The sequence below is a fragment of the Carlito syrichta genome, unplaced genomic scaffold, assembly GCF_000164805.1.
Source record: "Carlito syrichta isolate Samal-C Ts95f unplaced genomic scaffold, Tarsius_syrichta-2.0.1 Scaffold316376, whole genome shotgun sequence".
Classification (NCBI taxonomy): Eukaryota; Metazoa; Chordata; class Mammalia; order Primates; family Tarsiidae; genus Carlito; species Carlito syrichta.
In genome coordinates this window covers 222306-239251 of record NW_007260472.1, presented here as the reverse complement: position 1 = coordinate 239251, position 16946 = coordinate 222306, and the positions used below count along the sequence as shown (strand labels likewise).

Below are 16946 nucleotides of genomic sequence, written 5' to 3'. Positions count from 1 at the left end.
ACAGGCAACTGAAGGTATATGGTAATATTAATATTCTCGATGAGTGTGAAAAACAAACAGGGACTATGGGTAAAATAACAGAAGTATACAGGAAGAGTAAACCTATTTTGTTTGTCAGTGATGTAGGATATTTTAGATAAGAGTTAGGATTTTTTTTAAGGGGCTTAGCATGATGGGGAAAACTCCTTAAATTATACCTACTCCGGTGAGGATGTTAGCACAGTTGTTACTCAGCTTGCCTTTTTTAGCTCATCCGTGCCCCGGATGTTTTAGGAGTGGTCGATTGCCTATGTGCCCCTGATGTCTTAGGAGTGGTCGATTGCCTATGTGATATTTTGTTATTCATTTGCTACTTTTTCTTACAGACATGGAATGTGCAGATGTCCCACTATTAACTCCAAGCAGCAAAGAAATGATGTCTCAAGCATTAAAAGCTACTTTCAGTGGTTTTACTAAAGAGCAGCAACGCCTGGGGATCCCTAAAGGTATGTTTTGTATTTTTGTAGTTGGTATGTTTTTGTAGCTGGGGGCAGATCCTCAGGGAAGGTTGTTTTCTCACCCATAGGGTGTGAGGCAGACATTAGACTAAGCACACTTGAGGCGGCAGCTGTGGATTGTTGCTGACATCTGTTACAACAATTGTAGATACATATGCCGAGGCTTCTCTGACTCCCAGGCCTGTCACCGCCATCTTGCTAAGGACTGTGGTTCCCAGACTTGTCTGCACTTTAGAATCACCTCTGGATCTTTGAAAACTTCCACGGCCCAGGGCGTGCTTAAGAACAGTTAAATTTTTTTTTTCAATTAAATCTTAATTGCTGGAGCCATCTGTATTTTTGAAGCTTCTCCAGTGATTCCAACCTGCAGACAAGTTTGAGAAGTGCTGTCTTAGAAGAGTTGCTCTGGGTCACCACGAGATGAACTCAGGGAGCTGCATTTTTTTGGAATTTACTGGTTGCTCTCTTCTTTTTCATGTACTTTGGCAAAATATGTTTGTCCTTGTATGTTCTTATTGGAAAGCGTTTATTTGGGAACATAAGGGGACTAGAGTTGTCAGAAAGGGGAATTGACTAGAGCAAGCCTTCACCAAGGAAGATTTCATGAACAATTAAAAGCAGAAAGAGCAATTGTCTTTCTTTCTTTCTTTTTTGAGTAGTTTTACTCTTGCCCAGGCTGAAGTACAGTGGCATGCACTGTAACCTCGACCTGCTAGGCTCAGGTGATCCTCCCACCTCAACCTTCCAAGTAGCTGGAACCACAGCCGCACACCATTTTTTGTGTGCAGCTGATTTTTTGATTTATTGTGGAGATGAAGTCTTGCCAAGTTGCCCAGTCTGGTCTCGAACCCCTGGGCTCAGGCAATCCTCTCGCCTCCACCTTCCAGAGTGCTGGGATTGCAAGCATGAGCCATTGCGCCTGGCAAGCAATTTTCTATTGAGTGGGAGTACTACTGTTTTTAGCTGAGGCCAGTTCTAATGTCTGAAGAAGTAGTCTGCTAGATTGAAGGGAGCACCCCAGGAGTAGCTGTGATGTGGACACTACAACCTGCCATGATCCGTGCTCCTTAAAGTCATGGGCAGGTGCAGCCATGTTAAACCTCAGGTTATATATGAAGATTGCAAGTAGTACTATGGTGTTACTCAAAGCAGGGCTTGTCATATGTACAGACTTGGCATAATACAGGCAACTAATAATGCTGTTATTACCAAGTGCCATTTGAATGACTTACTAATTGCTACGATTATTACTAAACATAATTGGCTAAGATAAAAATAATTGAGAATAATAGTCTCAAGTATATTATAAGAGTTCAGAGCAGAGAGAGGCATGTGCAAGCTCTAGAAAATTCTTTACTTTGTTATTATTGCTCTTAAAGAAGCCATTTGTTCTCTTGTCTAGGATTTTTTTAAAAAGTCTAATGGGAATAAGGCAGTGAGAGAGATTCATAAAAATCTTTGCCTGGGTAGAGGGCAGATATTCATGTGTTACCTTTTGGCCAATGATAGTGATTTCCTAGGCTGGCGAAATAGAACCAGAGGGAATGTTGAATGTGAGGAGGAGGAGGGTTCTGGAAGGTGCCCAATGATATGTATTTGCAGGCCAGTGTCTTCCTAATTCTATGAATAGGATAGCATCCTCAGCTAAGTCCAGGTTCTTTTTGTGTCCTCTCTCATGCTTGGTGATAGTTAAGATCCTGACCTGCTGGATCTTCATTGATCTCTCCCTGCAGACCCCCGGCAGTGGACAGAAACCCATGTTCGGGATTGGGTGATGTGGGCTGTGAATGAGTTCAGCCTGAAGGGTGTGGACTTCCAGAAGTTCTGTATGAACGGAGCAGCTCTCTGTGCCCTGGGTAAAGACTGTTTTCTTGAGCTGGCTCCAGACTTTGTTGGGGACATCTTATGGGAACATCTAGAGATTCTGCAGAAAGGTAAATACGTGGAAACAGGGAGAGGTGGAGGTTGTGTGGGTTTGTTGTGAACTCCCCCAATGGTGGGACATTGATGCCTTATCTGGGGTGTCCTGTCACAGCATGTATGGTCTATGGGGATGTGTCTAGTATGATACCCAGCATCTGGCAGGAGTTTTTGGAAAAGTATTAGTTTCCTTTTCTTCTAGGTATTGGGGGTTTAGATTTTAATTTTCAGCAAGGATGTACTCCTGAAGCTTCTTGGTATACAACATTCTGATCCTGGTTTTTATCTCAAACCCGTGCCCTGTTTAAACAAGCAGTGCCCACAGCCTACCCAGAATAGGTTTTTGTTGTTTTGTTTTGTTTTCCAGCAGTCTTAATACACACTCCCTTGATCTATTGCCATGTAATACCCGGTCACATCCACAGGAAGGCTTAGCATCTCATCTCAGAGCATATTAGTAAGACAGGCTTCTCTGCCCGCTAACTGGATTGCAGTAGTGAAGCATACCTTTTACATCTGTAGCAGGAGCTGGGGTTATACCAGGACGCTGTGTTGCAACCTTGTAATGACATGGCCTCCCCTGCAAGCCTCTTCCAACCTTTTTGGACCAAGTGACTCATGTACCACAGTTCTGGCTGAGTACAGAGACAGCAGCAGGCGGCAAACTTGGGTGTTTTTGCGCTTATTTTTCTGAATTTCTTCTTAAAATAAATTGCAGTTACCAGCAGTCAGCAGTGCCCTCCAGCTGACTGTAAGCCTAGAAGCCCATTGCCCTCTCTAACCCAGGCCCACCCTTTCCCTGTGGTCACCACTCCAACCCTTGGCGCAGACACTGGGGGAGGGGAGCAAAGTTCAGGATTAGCACTTTTACTCCATATAATACCTTCCTTTGTTTAAGAATATTTTTTACCCTGCAATGCTCAAGAGAGACCCGAGTTAGATTCCTCTGGGCTCAGAAGTGTCATCTTTGTTCCTTCTCTTCAGCTTCTATTGGAAAGTAATAAATAAATGAACACAGCAAAGAACTAGGTGAATCTTTCTGTTGCTGCCGTTACTGGGGACAGGCAGCTGCACAGGCTTCCCTAAAACACCAGCATGCTCTCTTGTTCTCTGTGTAACTGCACATACGCCCACTCATAGTTGTTGACACGAGTGGCCTGTTTATAGAGGGAGAAGACATGGCCAGCTCCTAATGGATTTGATTTAGCTGCTGGCTTCTAAACACAATGGCAGATCCCACCAGACTGTTTAATCCAGATATATTCTACTGAGAGAATGTTCCTCTCTATTTGTAACAGTGGAACTGCCAGGTTTTTGGGGGTGTCTAAGCCTGTTTCTATTATGGTTATAATAATTAATATCTTTGTAGTGTTTCTTTGTTTCCAAAGTACTTTAAAATATATTTTCTCTTTGCATTATCAAAATACCCCTGTGAGATAGAAAGGGCAAGTTCTACTGTTTTCTTTGCCTGTAAAATGAGGCTCAGATTAGGTGATTTCTTCAATATCACTCATTTCCTTAAACTTTACTTTATTTAACTTGAAAAATAATTTTAATTTTACTTTTAAAATTTAACTCTCTGTCCTGTGTTTTTGCATAATAATATGGACTCATGGGGAGCTTTTGTCCTCTAAGATAGGTTTAGCCTACCTTACTACAAAGAAATAATTTAAGATAATCAAGATATAATTCACTGTGTTTGAGAACCAAAGTCATATCATATTATCCTGGCCAATGTTCTGTTGAGAGAGGCAGTAAGAATCTTCCCTCTTTAGATTCAGACACTTGAAGATATAAGCAAGATGTTTATACTGAGGTACAGCTTTTGTTCTGTAACTAAACTAAAGCAACACAGAACCAAAAGAACATAGCTGTTTGGGGTGGGGTGGAAGGCCAAAGGTGCAGGGGATGTTTCAATCTGATAAACTGCTAAAGCAAAGTTTAATCATTTTATCTCAACTGGGAACTGTTTTCTGTGCAGGCGTAAACCTGTTTTCCCATCAAACTTTGCTCTCAACAAGCTATCGAATACCTGAGGAAAAACCCAAGCCAACACTCTCTTTATGTCTAGGTCTTATAATGAAATATTATCCGACTACTTTATACCAGAATCAGAGCCTACACTGATTCCAGGGTGACTCACTGTAGTTCAGTTCTGTCCCTAGGTACCCTTCACCTCTGCTCCCTTCACCTCTGCTCCTTCCCCTTTCCTAGGGAACTTGGCATCTGGGCAGTAGTTTGGTTGTGTTCTCTCCTTTTACATGAGCCTAGTTGCGTCTCACCAACTGGAGTCACCTTACCAGTGTCCTGCTTCTTGTCTGGACCTGAATTTGAAATCTGAGGGTAATGGGAAAACAAAACAAAAACCAGATAGTTTTCAGAGGAATTGGAGAGTATAAACTCTACTGCTTACAGAATGCAATATATTTCTGAATAGTGTTGGAACTGATCAGTTTGAGGGTTGGGGACTGATCCTGAGAACCTTTTGGGATGTCTTCAAGCCTTTGACTCTAATGTGGTACACACATATACAACATAAATGTATTGAGAATGAAGGCTGAATACTTTCCCAACCCTTAGAGATTACTCACCAATTATCCTTCCAAGACATTAAATCCCATTTCACAGCTACTGAAATAGTAAACATAGCCATGTTTTTGTGATCTCATCCCTAGATAAGGCCCAAGTCAGGGTAGACGCAGACAGTTAATGAACATGCAGATTTCTTAGAAAAGGGGTTGAGATCATTGTGGTCCTTGCATCCAAGATCCTTCTAGGCCAAGCACGACTTGCATATTGACCTCTTTGTTTCATTCCCTATCCTATCTGTTGCAGATGATGTGAAACCGTATCAAGTTAATGGAGTCAACCCTACCTATCCAGAATCTCGTTATACCTCGGATTACTTCATTAGTAAGTTCATCTTCCACTCCTCTTTTCTCACCTTGCTTATTGTAATAGCAAACTAGGAAAGGACTCCGTCTCAGTCGATCTCAGGCTCCTTCGTGATAATCCTATCAAAAATAATGTTTCCTTAAATCTCTCTTCTTTGTTATTTATTATTTCTTATGAAGCACAAAGTTTTAACCTGTTTACATGTTTTATTAACCTGCAAGTTCCTACACACTAGGATCTCCCTCTGATATCTTCAACATGAAAGTTATGTAGAGAGAATACAACCTGACCCCTTAGTTTTGATCTTACTGGATCCTGTGCACTGTGGTGGCCATCAGACGGTTGGGTTAGGAATTGGATCTTGGCCCTTGTTCTTTTTTTAACTAGTGGAGATGATAACATTTCCTCTGGAATCCTTCTTTAAGAGGGTGCTGTGCAGGAAATAAAACTTTCTCCTTTTTAGTATAGGATACCCTGCCATACTGGGAAAGGGGCCTGAGGTAGAGAATTAGTGTAGGCCTGTTGCACTCATATAAGCTCTAAGATGTAGGGCCATCATCGTATCTGATGGCTTTGCTTTCTTTCTTTCTTTTTTTGTTGAGTCATAGTCTCATTCTGTCGCCCAGACGAGTGCAGTGGCACACTCATGGCCACCCCAGGGTTGACCTGCTGGGCTTAGGCAGTCCTTCCACCTCAGCCTTCCAAGTAGCCAGAACTACAGGTGTGCACTGTCACACCTGGCTAATTTTTAAAAAAATATATACTGTAGAGACAAGGTCTCACCAAGTTGCCCAGGCTGATCTCAAACGCCTGGGATCAGGCAATCCTCTTGCCTTGGCTTTCCAAAGTGCTGGGATTATAGGCTTGAGCCACCACACCCGACTGACTTTGCTTTCAAAGAGAATCCTGAATGTTCCTTTTTCATTTTATCTGTTTACTTTATTACAGTTATTATCCCAATACTACAATAATATTAGCTATTCAGTGTTAAGAGTTCGTTGTGTGCCAGAAATGTTAGTAGGCATTTCACCTATAGACTCATTTGATGTTCATCACAATGCCTTGAGGAAGTTTGCCATCAACCTCACTTTACAGATGAGGAAATTAAGTCAGAAAGGGGAAGTGTCATGTCAAGGGCCATAACTACTGAGAAGTGGAGCAAGGTTACAAACCCACGTCCTTCTGACTTAAAGTGTTTCCCTTTAATTGTCTAAGGTAGCCAGCTCCTTCCACATTGTGAGGTCACTGTAGATGATGAAAAACTGCTTGTTTTAAATCCCAATCTCTCTTCTTTCCAATTGCAAACATTCTGCTTCCAGGCTATGGTATTGAGCATGCTCAGTGTGTCCCTCCGTCTGAGTTCTCAGAGCCCAGCTTCATCACGGAGTCTTACCAGACACTCCATCCCATCAGCTCAGAAGAACTCCTCTCGCTCAAGTATGAGAACGACTACCCCTCAGTCATTCTTCGAGACCCTCTCCAGACAGATACCTTGCAGACTGACTACTTTGCCATCAAACAAGAAGTTGTAACCCCAGACAACATGTGCATGGGGAGGACCAGTCGTGGTAGGTCCAATTTCTGCTCTGAAAGCTCTTACGTTTACAAGAGTCACTTAACTCTGAGTTTTTCGGGTTCCATTTTTTTCCCACACTTAAAAGACCTGTAGATTCCTCAGTTTCAGCCTTCCCATCTTAGAATGTCTAGGTATTAAGAACTTTTCAGGCCGAGCTTAGTGGGTGGCTCAGCCTGTAATCCAGCACTTTAGGAGGCTGAGGCAAGTGGATTGCCTGAGCCCACTGGTTTGAGACCAGCCCAGGCAACTTGGCGAGACCTCATCTCTACAACAAATCAAAAATTAGGCAGGCATGGTAGCACATGCCTGTAGTTCTGGCTACTTGGAAGGCTGAGGTGGAAGGATTGCTGGAGCCCAGCAGGTTGATACTGGGGTGGCTGTGAGTGTGCCACTGCCCTCCAGCCTGGGTGACAGAGTGAGACTCCAACTCAAAAACCAAAAAACTTTCCAGCGTGGTATGCTAGCCAAATCAATTATGATTTGACAGAGACCATGGGGTCGATGATAGAATTCAAATCTGGCAGTATAACAATCAGATGTCTTATTTGGGTAAAAAAAAATTATTTTTTTTTACCTAAATAGTAACTCTAATTGAATTTGGTCATTTTTAAAGGTATGACTTATTTTCTTTGAGGGGACTTTACTTGAGGAGAACACAATTAAATAAAAATGGTTCCTGCGATCATTCTGGAAGACCCATAAGTTTTGCATGTGTCCTGGTGTTCTTCCCAGAGTACTCCCGGGTCAGAGTATAGATTGGCTTGGTACCTGGAATGACCTCTGCTACCTGGCCTGGGATCTTTAGGCTTCTGTGACCTCTTTGGTTTGGGAAGATACAAGATGGTTAACCAATGGTTTGCTTGGAACTGGTCATCAGCAGTGTGGTGAAACTGTGTATTTAACTAGAGCATAAGGGAAAAAGGTAGCCAGAGGCTTCCAAAAGAAGGTACTCTTGTTAACATGACTGTTAAAATAATGATAAAATATTCGCTGACAGTGAAGTAAGTGTTTCAAAATAAAGCTGGCTGATATAAATAAAAAAGGTAAAATATACCCAATTTTTAGGAACAGGACATAAACACTCAGAGGTAGAGTTCACCTTGTAAAGGATCCAAATTGTTTTATTTCTGAGAAAAGTGCACTCTATTGTAAAGAGAGATTTGTTCATCCAGCAAGAGCTAGCTAATTTATAAAAAGTTGAAAAAGATTACTTTTCTGGTTGATAGAGAGTAATTACAAACATGAAGAGAAACAGGAGAAAGCTAATCCAAGTGGTAGTCAGAAGCCCTTGGTCACAGAAGTCAGGCTTGGATTAGCCTGTTAGTGATTTCTACTCAGTGACTGACCATATGTGATTCTTATTCTGAGGTTCTTGGGGGAGAGCCCAAAGGCACCTTTACTTTGAAGAATCACCTGTATGCATCATGGGCTGTGCACATTGTCATCTTCTTCGAGTATTCAGGCTCACACTTCCTCCCAGAAGGCCTACGGGTAATCAACAAGCTTTGCACAGGGAAAGTCCCTGCAAAATCAGAACCCGTAATCTTAAGGCCCCAGGGTGTTAGTATTTCAGACCAAAGGGGATGGGCGAGACCAGTCAGGCTTCCCCTTTCTGACTTTTTATTTTGGGGTATGTGTCTATTTAAATACATACACACAAGTGTATGTATGTGTGTCTCTTTTTTATCAAGCAAGTCAAAGCATTAGAACAGTTCTTCCTTCTGGGATTTTCTGTACATATATGCAGTGAGACTGAGTCTGTGGTTTGGGTTCAGCCATGTTGTAACTTTGGGTAGATCTACTGTCACGTTGTTTTAAAATTGCGTCTGGCTTTGTGTAATTGTCCCTTCTCCTTCTCCTTTCCTTGGTTCTTGGTTTTTGGTCCCCCACCCCTCCAACCCCAAACTAATGACTATTGGCCAAAAGTGACCCTCACAAAGAGATATGAAGTATTGCTTTCTGGCTCCAATTTTCTTCCCTCCCTCCAAGTTCAGGCCACAAAAACTTGAAGAGAAGATCATTTTGTGCAGGACTGCTGTATGTGTGTTAGAAGTGCTGCAAACAGGACATATGCCAGGAACCAAGTGAATCTGAGAGGGATGATTCTGAGATGGGCTAGATGGAAAGCAGTACTGTTCGCTGGTTGTTATTAATAGTAATTATTCATATGCTGCATTCTAGTATACAAAGTGCTTCTATGTGCCACTTATTTGGATCCTAAGGGCTGTCTTTGTGCAAGTCTGTTAAGCAGGTTGCTGTAGGACTGCCTCATCTGTAGTTTTGAGTGCTCTGAGATCTTTTCTATGAAGTAAGATAACTTTGGAGGAATCTTGCCGGAGCATGCTGAGAAAGGCCAAACAGTGAACATCTTAAAGGATGCATGCTTCCCTGCATGAGCACAGTAGCATAACCCAGTATCTAATCCAGTTGGGTTCTACCCATTTATGGAGAAAATACCCAAAAATGAAGGTTTCCAGCTTCAGGGTTGTGAAATAGAGCTAAAATGAAAGCTACTTGCTGCCATATACCGTAACTCTCCACAGGGTTGCATTTGGTTCACATTTGTGGGGTTGTCAGAGAATGGTTATGGCATACTTTAATACCCTTGCTTATTGGGACTCCTTGGAAACTCAGCTATCTTGCTTGTGGAAATTCTGACCTCTTTGCCCTCCAAATATAAAAGGTAGCTGATAGAGGTGGAATCATTTCAGAGAGATTTAAGCATAAATTCTGATTTGCTGTCGTATTCATGCAAATATAAATTCTCTTTCTTTAGGCTTTTGATGTATTTGTCTCAAAGAGAATGAGTGACCATTAAGTATAATAGCTGGTATAAACAAACACCTTTTTGTGAGATGCCACAACATTTTCTATTCTGCTAAAAAGAGGCTATGGTATTCTGGCTGTATACTGTTTTTGAATCATTTAATGTGAATTTCTGGAGGGGACAACTTCTTTGTTTTTAATAATAATAAAGAAGTGAGTGGCCTGCGAAGTCAGGGCTGAGAACTCCATGAAGCTCTTAGTTTGCCTTCTGGAGATTACCCTCCTCCGAGAGGATGAGTAAAGAAAGGAATGAGTTGAAGGAGATAATACCAACTTTCGGTTAAAAGCAGTTCTGGCCGGGCTTGGTGGCTCAGTCTGTAATCCCGCACCTTTGGGAGGCAGAGGTGAATGGATTGCCTGAGCCCGTGAGTTCGAGACCCGCCTGGGCAACTTGGTGAGACCTCATCTCTACAATAAATCAAAAAATTAGCCGGGTGTGGTAGCGCGCGCCTGTAGTTCCAGCTACTTGGAAAGCTGAGGCGGAAGGATCGCCAGAGCCCAGCAGGTCGAGGCTGTGGTGGCCGGGAGCGGCCACTGCACTCCAGTCTGGGCGACAGAGTGAGACTCCAACTCAAAAAAAAAAAAAAAAAAAAGGCAGTCCTGGAGGGGTTAGGAAATAGAGACATCTAGGAGAGTGGATCGTACAGAAAAGCACATGCTTGATTGAATACATTTAATCTGGATTTTTGTTTTTGAGAGCAACATATTTTCCTACATATTTAATTTTGGTTCTGGCACCTGCTTATGTTTGAATTTTATTGTTCACTGGAAGCACATTGATATGAGATTGTATAAGCCAGCCTTTTCCTGGGATTTGAAATCTATAGATCAGCCACCCCTGAACTTGAACTTGAGAGTTTTTACAGATATGTCTGCATAGATATTTCTCACATCCTTTTGCCTCTTGGCGTGTGCTGAATTGAGGTGGCCATCTAGTCTCCCATGACTTAATTTAGATTACCTGATAAATATCTAAAAGTAGAATATGGAGAACATTCCTGTGATTCTTTTTAGCTCTTAGATGCATTTGTTTTCCTCCAAAACATTTTTTTTGGTTAACCTCCTTTTTAGTGGCATTTTTGCCAATGGAAATTTCTCCAGGAGCTATTGTGTAATCATAGCAGCTGTTTATAACCTGGTTTGGGAAATTAATGAACTTGCATGATCTTGTGGTCAGTTAAGAATGCCGTAAGCAACTCAGAGAGTAAAGGATTTCTGACACTACTGTGGACCTTAACTCTTAATAAACTTCTTTTTTTTATTGCCTACACATTCTCAATTAAGTTAAATTTTCATGGACAGAATGTTACTTGGAGAGAGTAAGAAATATGGTGTTCTATTTACAAGAGTGATAGTTTTTTTTTTAATCTCTTGAAAAAACATTTCATAACTTCTTACTCTATTTGAGAAGGCATAGAGGCAGTACATATATTTCATTTAAAAATGCTTAAAAATAACACTTCAGTTCCGAGGTCAAAAAAGACTAATCTGCTCTTAGTCTAATGGAATTTTTTTCTTGTGACCAAAATATTCTGCCAAATTGAGTCTTTTGAAATCATCACATTGGCTTGAGTTGGAATAGGGAATTCAGTCTGACACTGCTCTGATTTCCTCATTTATTCATTGGGCCTACTATATCAGCCAGAAATCCCTTAATGACATGTGTGATTGTCAGTTTCTAGATTTCTGGCTTTAGAATTCTTGAGGCCCCTAACACTGTTGTGTCCTCTGACAGATGTGAGCAGTGTTTGGCTCTGAATCTCTGTACTAGTAACTATAAAAGCAGGCAGCAGAGTGGCAATGGGTTCTGAGATGGGTCCAGGGCAGCGCCTTTCCCAGGGAAAACCTATGAACCTCGGAGCTTCCATTCCACTGGCCCCTTCCTTCTTCCATCTCTCAGGCAGATCTGATTCGCAATCTGTCCTCCATAAGAGGGTTTTTACAGTTGTTTTTTCCCCACCCCCTCCTCCCTTGTCTTCTTCCAACCTCCTCTTTACCTCCAGGTAAACTCGGAGGCCAGGACTCTTTTGAGAGCATAGAGAGCTACGATAGTTGTGATCGCCTCACCCAGTCTTGGAGCAGCCAGTCGTCTTTCAACAGTCTGCAGCGTGTTCCCTCTTATGACAGCTTCGACTCAGAGGACTATCCGGCTGCCCTTCCCAACCACAAGCCCAAGGGCACCTTCAAGGACTATGTGCGGGACCGTGCTGACCTCAACAAGGACAAGCCTGTCATTCCTGCTGCTGCCCTGGCTGGCTACACAGGTAGGCACCCTCCCGCTGCCTAGGCAGTCATGTTCCTGTGGGCGGGGCCTGGAAGGCACCATGTGTATCTGCCCAGGGAAGGAAAGATGGACTCTTTCTTTTGGGAGACAGTGGGGAGACGTCTCTACGGGGGTTTCGTCTCTCCAGCTACTCTGCTTGTGAATAGCCATTGATTTTTGGAAGCAGAATAACATTCTATCCCAAGGGGTGATTTCCAAAGCAGTAGGAAACTTATATTTTGGGCTTGTTTCCATATCTGGGGAAAGGGAACTTTAATAATTTGGTGTTCCTGGAAACTCTGTCTACTGGCTTGGCATCAAGGGACTTTTCCTGGCCTGCTCTTGGGAGGTCTTTCTAAATATAAAATCAGCAACAACATCTCTTCAAGGCATACTTGACCGGCCTACATGCTAGACTCTTCTGCAGTGTAGTTATCCTTAGGCTAACCATTCAGACATGAGAACAGTATCCTTGTTGGCCCTACATCCTGTCCAGATCCATCCTGGCCTATTTAGAAAATCCTTTTCTCATTTAGTTTTAGTATTGGTTTTTTCCAGGAGTGAAAGTTAAGGTAGTAGTGAGTGAAGAAATATCGTAGAGAAAGGAGGACACAGATTGAGAACTTGAGCTTTGATTGAGAATCTGGCAATAGAGCAAAACAACTTATTGTTCAAGCAGATTATGGCACACAGGCTGAGAAATAGCCAAGGAGCATTAATACGTACATCATCAGATCTCTCTGTAAGACTTTAGTGTTTTTTGAAAATTAGAGTGTGTTGTAAGTGGAGCTTATTTTAAGCTTTGATTACTCAGATGTGGTCTAGGCCTTTATTCTCATATAATTCCCTCCACCCTGGACAGGTTATCATGTGGGGACTGTTTGTGCAGATGAAGATAAACAGCAAAATCTGTGTGTCTGATGAGGTATCAGTTTGACCTTAAGAGAGTGCTAGGTCCTTTTTCTTGTATTCAGGGAAGCCTAGGGTTTTTTTCTTTCCCCCTTCTTGTTGGTTTTCCTAATGAGGAAAATGATCTGACCTTTGAGAACAACTCAAATGCTTAGAAAAATTACTCCTCCTTCAAAGATTGGGAGTGTATCTTTTATGTTACATTCCACATGACCCTGAGTACAGCTCATTGCATGAGTGGTGCTTAGGAATTATGTCTATGTGTTGGGGTAGCAACAAGCTCAGGACCAGGAAAGGAACTTAAAGATCCCTACTTTATTCTTTCTGCAATTCCCCCTGGTCTTTGTTTGGACATGGCTAGTATGTAGCAACTTGCTACTTTTCAAGGGAGTTCTTTCCCATCTCTGGACCGTAGATTATTAGGATGCTTACCCATTTCTATTAACGACACTGCGGATGAGGAAAGATATGTACATCTCAAGATATACAAGAGTCCCAGCTCCTGCAGTTAAAACTCTTAGGTATTTGAGAACTAGATTCCAGTTGACTATACTGAGGAAGGAAGGAGAAGTGCTGCTTAAGTGGAAAGAGAAGAGAAGGCAGAGGTAGCTCTAAAGTGACCTTACGGCCTTGGGAGGGTGGGCCTTATCTCTGATTGGTAGTGCTTGTCTGTTCTTGTGGTGTAAGGGAAACTGTGCTCTAGGTCTGAGTTGTGTTTGAAGTCATCTACCCTTTGTTTGGATAGATTTGTTTGGTAGGAGCTTGCCTTTCCTTCCTTCCCTCATTCCTGCCCTCTCTTCCTTCCTTCTGGTATTCGGTTGTTCCTTCCTACTCTCCTTCCCCCTTCCTTCTTAACTTCTTTCCTTCCTTCCTTCCTCCCTCTCACCTCTTTCTTTCTTCACATATAAAGGAGTAAACACTGAGTGAATGGAGACGGGACAGTAATTATTAGTTAAAAGTCTCAAAGATTGAATTAAAAGCCATTTGGCAGTGTCGTACCATTCAGTTGTTTCTACTTTACAACTGACAATTTAATTTTTCATACTGTCTCAAATGGTGGTGAGAATAGTAGCCCAGAAAACAGAAGTCCTTTGTACCACCCCTCCCACCTCTAACACACTGTGTGATTTTAGGCAAATTCACCCTGTACCCTTTTCTACTTTTAGTAGAAGTGTTCATCCTTATCTTGGTGGTAGGGGATCTGTGAAAATGTAATTGAACTAAATCAATTAATTAAACAAATAAGTGCTAGACATTGTGCTAGACATAGAGGTAAAACCCTTAATTGTAGCAATTCAATTATTTCAACAAATGTCTGAGCACATATTGAGTGCAGATAAGAAGTAGCCCTTGAGGGCTCACTATCTTGTCGAATTCAAGATCTTGTAAATGTCCTTAGACTTGAACCAGATTCTCTTATTGTTGTCGTTTGAATGAACGTTGGGATTTGTTAGGTGTGCAGGGAACAGGCAAATTTTGGTTGCTTTTTTCCTATTCTTGATGCCTGGTGATCACCTCCTGCCTGCAATGCAAACTGGTCCTACATATCGACCCTCCTGATCTAACACCCTCAGTGTGGCCCCTTCCCTTTTCAGATGCATCCCAGAGATTAGGGAAGGGAGAACGTACTCATTCAGCCCTGGCCACCACTGGATGCTATCACTAGAGTGCCTATAATATAGTGTCTGCCTTTATGTGGACATGTTGAGATGAGCTGAAATTTGGAAAAGTACTTTGGAAAGTAGAAATCATTGTATAAGTGTTGGCAATATTTTTTATTGCTCATAAAAGTCACACTTATTTTCTGCCTCACGTTCTGCTCTTTTTTTCTGTCTGTTCCCTTAAGATTTTGTTGCTCCAGCATATGTGTTGGCCACACAGTTAGAGCACTCATAGCTTTATGTCACTATTACTTGGCCTGAACTAAGAGTGTATGCTTGATTCTCCAAACTGGGAAAAAAAATCCATCTTCCTGCCCTCATACGAGGAACCCTGGTCTCTGTCCTATCGCCTTCTAAGGAATACATTTTACTTCTTCCTAAGATGACTTAGTTGCTGCACTATACGTGTGGAAATCAGTTAGAAACTGAATTTTCACATTCTCTTGCACAGTTACATTCTTCCTCCAAAGATAAGAAAATTGCATCAACCTTCACTGGGCTCCCATGGCAACTTGTTAAATTAGGTCAAGATGCGAGGGCAGATAACATGGCTTGAAAGCCTGCCTGTTAGCTGAGTTAAGAATACATCAAATGCAATGTTGGCTTCCGCCAAAATGTACCTCCTTACCTTACTGTGAACTGCTTACGGTTATCAAACTGATACCATCAGAGAGCTCCATTTTCTTTTGCTTGAAGATACATTATGAACCCCTTTAATTACAATATAGTCTGAGAGAAGTAGCCCAGTGTTTCCTATATGTTTTGTAGAACTAAGCAAAATATTTTACAGATCCTTGAAAAAACATAAGTATCTCTAATTCTTTTTCTTCCCCCAATTTCAGTAGGTGTAAAATAATCTACTGTATTTTCATATAGTATTCTCCTCTCTCTTAATCCCTTCGGTTCTGTTTTATAGATGATGAAACTGAGGCACAAAAAGGTGACTTATTTAAGGTCACGTATGTAACTGCAGTCTGCACAGACAGTAGCTCCTGAATTGAATCTTAAGTGCCAGATGTCTCACCTGAATACAAAATCTTTTCTCTATATTAATGAATGAGAATACTCATTGGTTATCTCAGGTGTCTGCATGGAGTGATTAGGACCTTGTCTGCCTCTTGTCACTAATTAACACCGTATGTATGTGGGTTAGGGGTATGTGGGAGGGGGTAGAGCAAGCCTTTGGCTTCAGTCCAGTTATTGGCCTATAAATCACCTATATTGAACTTCATTCCAGATTGCCAGACATAGCCTCAGATAAGGAGTCCATTCCTATCATTTCTGCAGCTGTTACTGAACAGGCCTGGTGGTAACACCTTTATCAGTGTCTAGGTGTGTTCCCACCCTTTGATTTGCAATCATGAATGAAGTGGTTCTCTTTTTTTTCCTGAAGGCTGAAAAAAAGGCTAAACCCAAAGTGATTCTATAACCGTAAAGAAAGTATGCTTTATGGTGTTGTGAAGATTTGTAAATAGACATTTCCTTGGTTTCTTAAAGCTACATTTGGAACTATCTGGAATTCAGTATCCAAATTTGTTTTTGGTGTGAGATACCACAAAAAAATTATCAATCTTATAGGTAAAAAAGTCCCATTCATTCCCCATAGGTCCTCTCAAATTGCTTCCAGCCTAAAATAAATCTTCTTCTTGCCACTCATAGATGACACTAGAGCCACAGTCACACAATAAGAAAGTCCCAGGGCCAACCCCAGAACCTTGGAGTTCTGGCAAGTAAGTGAGTTTTAGGGTTCAGTAACCCAAAGTTACTGCTAAAACATGTTTTTGAAAACACACAACTTTACTGCAAAAGGAAGTGTTTCGAAGCCCTTCAATTCAGAGTGAAACCTGAGATTTGGTGGTATTACCTGAAATCACAGTTTTCTAAAGGAAAGCTAGATTGCAAAATAATCTCAGCGTACTCAGGTATAAACGACTGAGGAAACTTTTGGTATGAGCCTAAGTTAATAAGGAAAGCAGAGAAGAGTCACCAAAGCAAGTTACTAGCACAGTGTGAATTTTGTGCAGAAGAGTTTAAATATTCCAAACACAGGTGGGTATGTTATTAGGAACATCATGGAGTTTTTTTGTTTTGTTTTGTTTTGTTTTTTGAGTTGGAGTCTCACTGTGTCGCCCAGACTGGAGTGCAGTGGCTGCTCCCGGCCACCGCAGCCTCGACCTGCTGGGCTCCAGCGATCCTACCGCCTCAGCCTTCCAAGTAGCTGGAACTACAGGCGTGCACTACCACACCCGGCTCATTTTTGATTTATTGTAGAGGTGAGGTCTCGCCAAGTTGCCCAGGGGGTCTCGAACCTGAGGGCTCAGACAGTCCACTCACCTCAGCCTCCCAAATCTCATCCGGGATTACAGGATGAGCCACCGGGCCTGGCTGAGTTTTTTTTT

General features: G+C 42.0%; 1 protein-coding gene across 4 annotated transcripts in view; it reads left to right on the top strand.

The window, feature by feature from the left end:
* The window catches only part of ETS1 (ETS proto-oncogene 1, transcription factor), a 128828-nt gene that overhangs the window by 95170 nt on the left and 16712 nt on the right, over positions 1-16946 (top strand). For 2 of the 4 annotated variants that reach the window (XM_008074216.1, XM_008074217.2), the window contains 5 exons: positions 366-485; positions 2231-2431; positions 5253-5330; positions 6632-6880; positions 11718-11978. In XM_008074216.1, coding sequence (XP_008072407.1) covers positions 366-485; positions 2231-2431; positions 5253-5330; positions 6632-6880; positions 11718-11978 — 909 coding nt within the window. The remainder of the gene's footprint in view (positions 1-365; positions 486-2230; positions 2432-5252; positions 5331-6631; positions 6881-11717; positions 11979-16946) is intronic. The other 2 variants (XM_021707077.1, XM_008074218.2) reach the window with 2 other exon arrangements.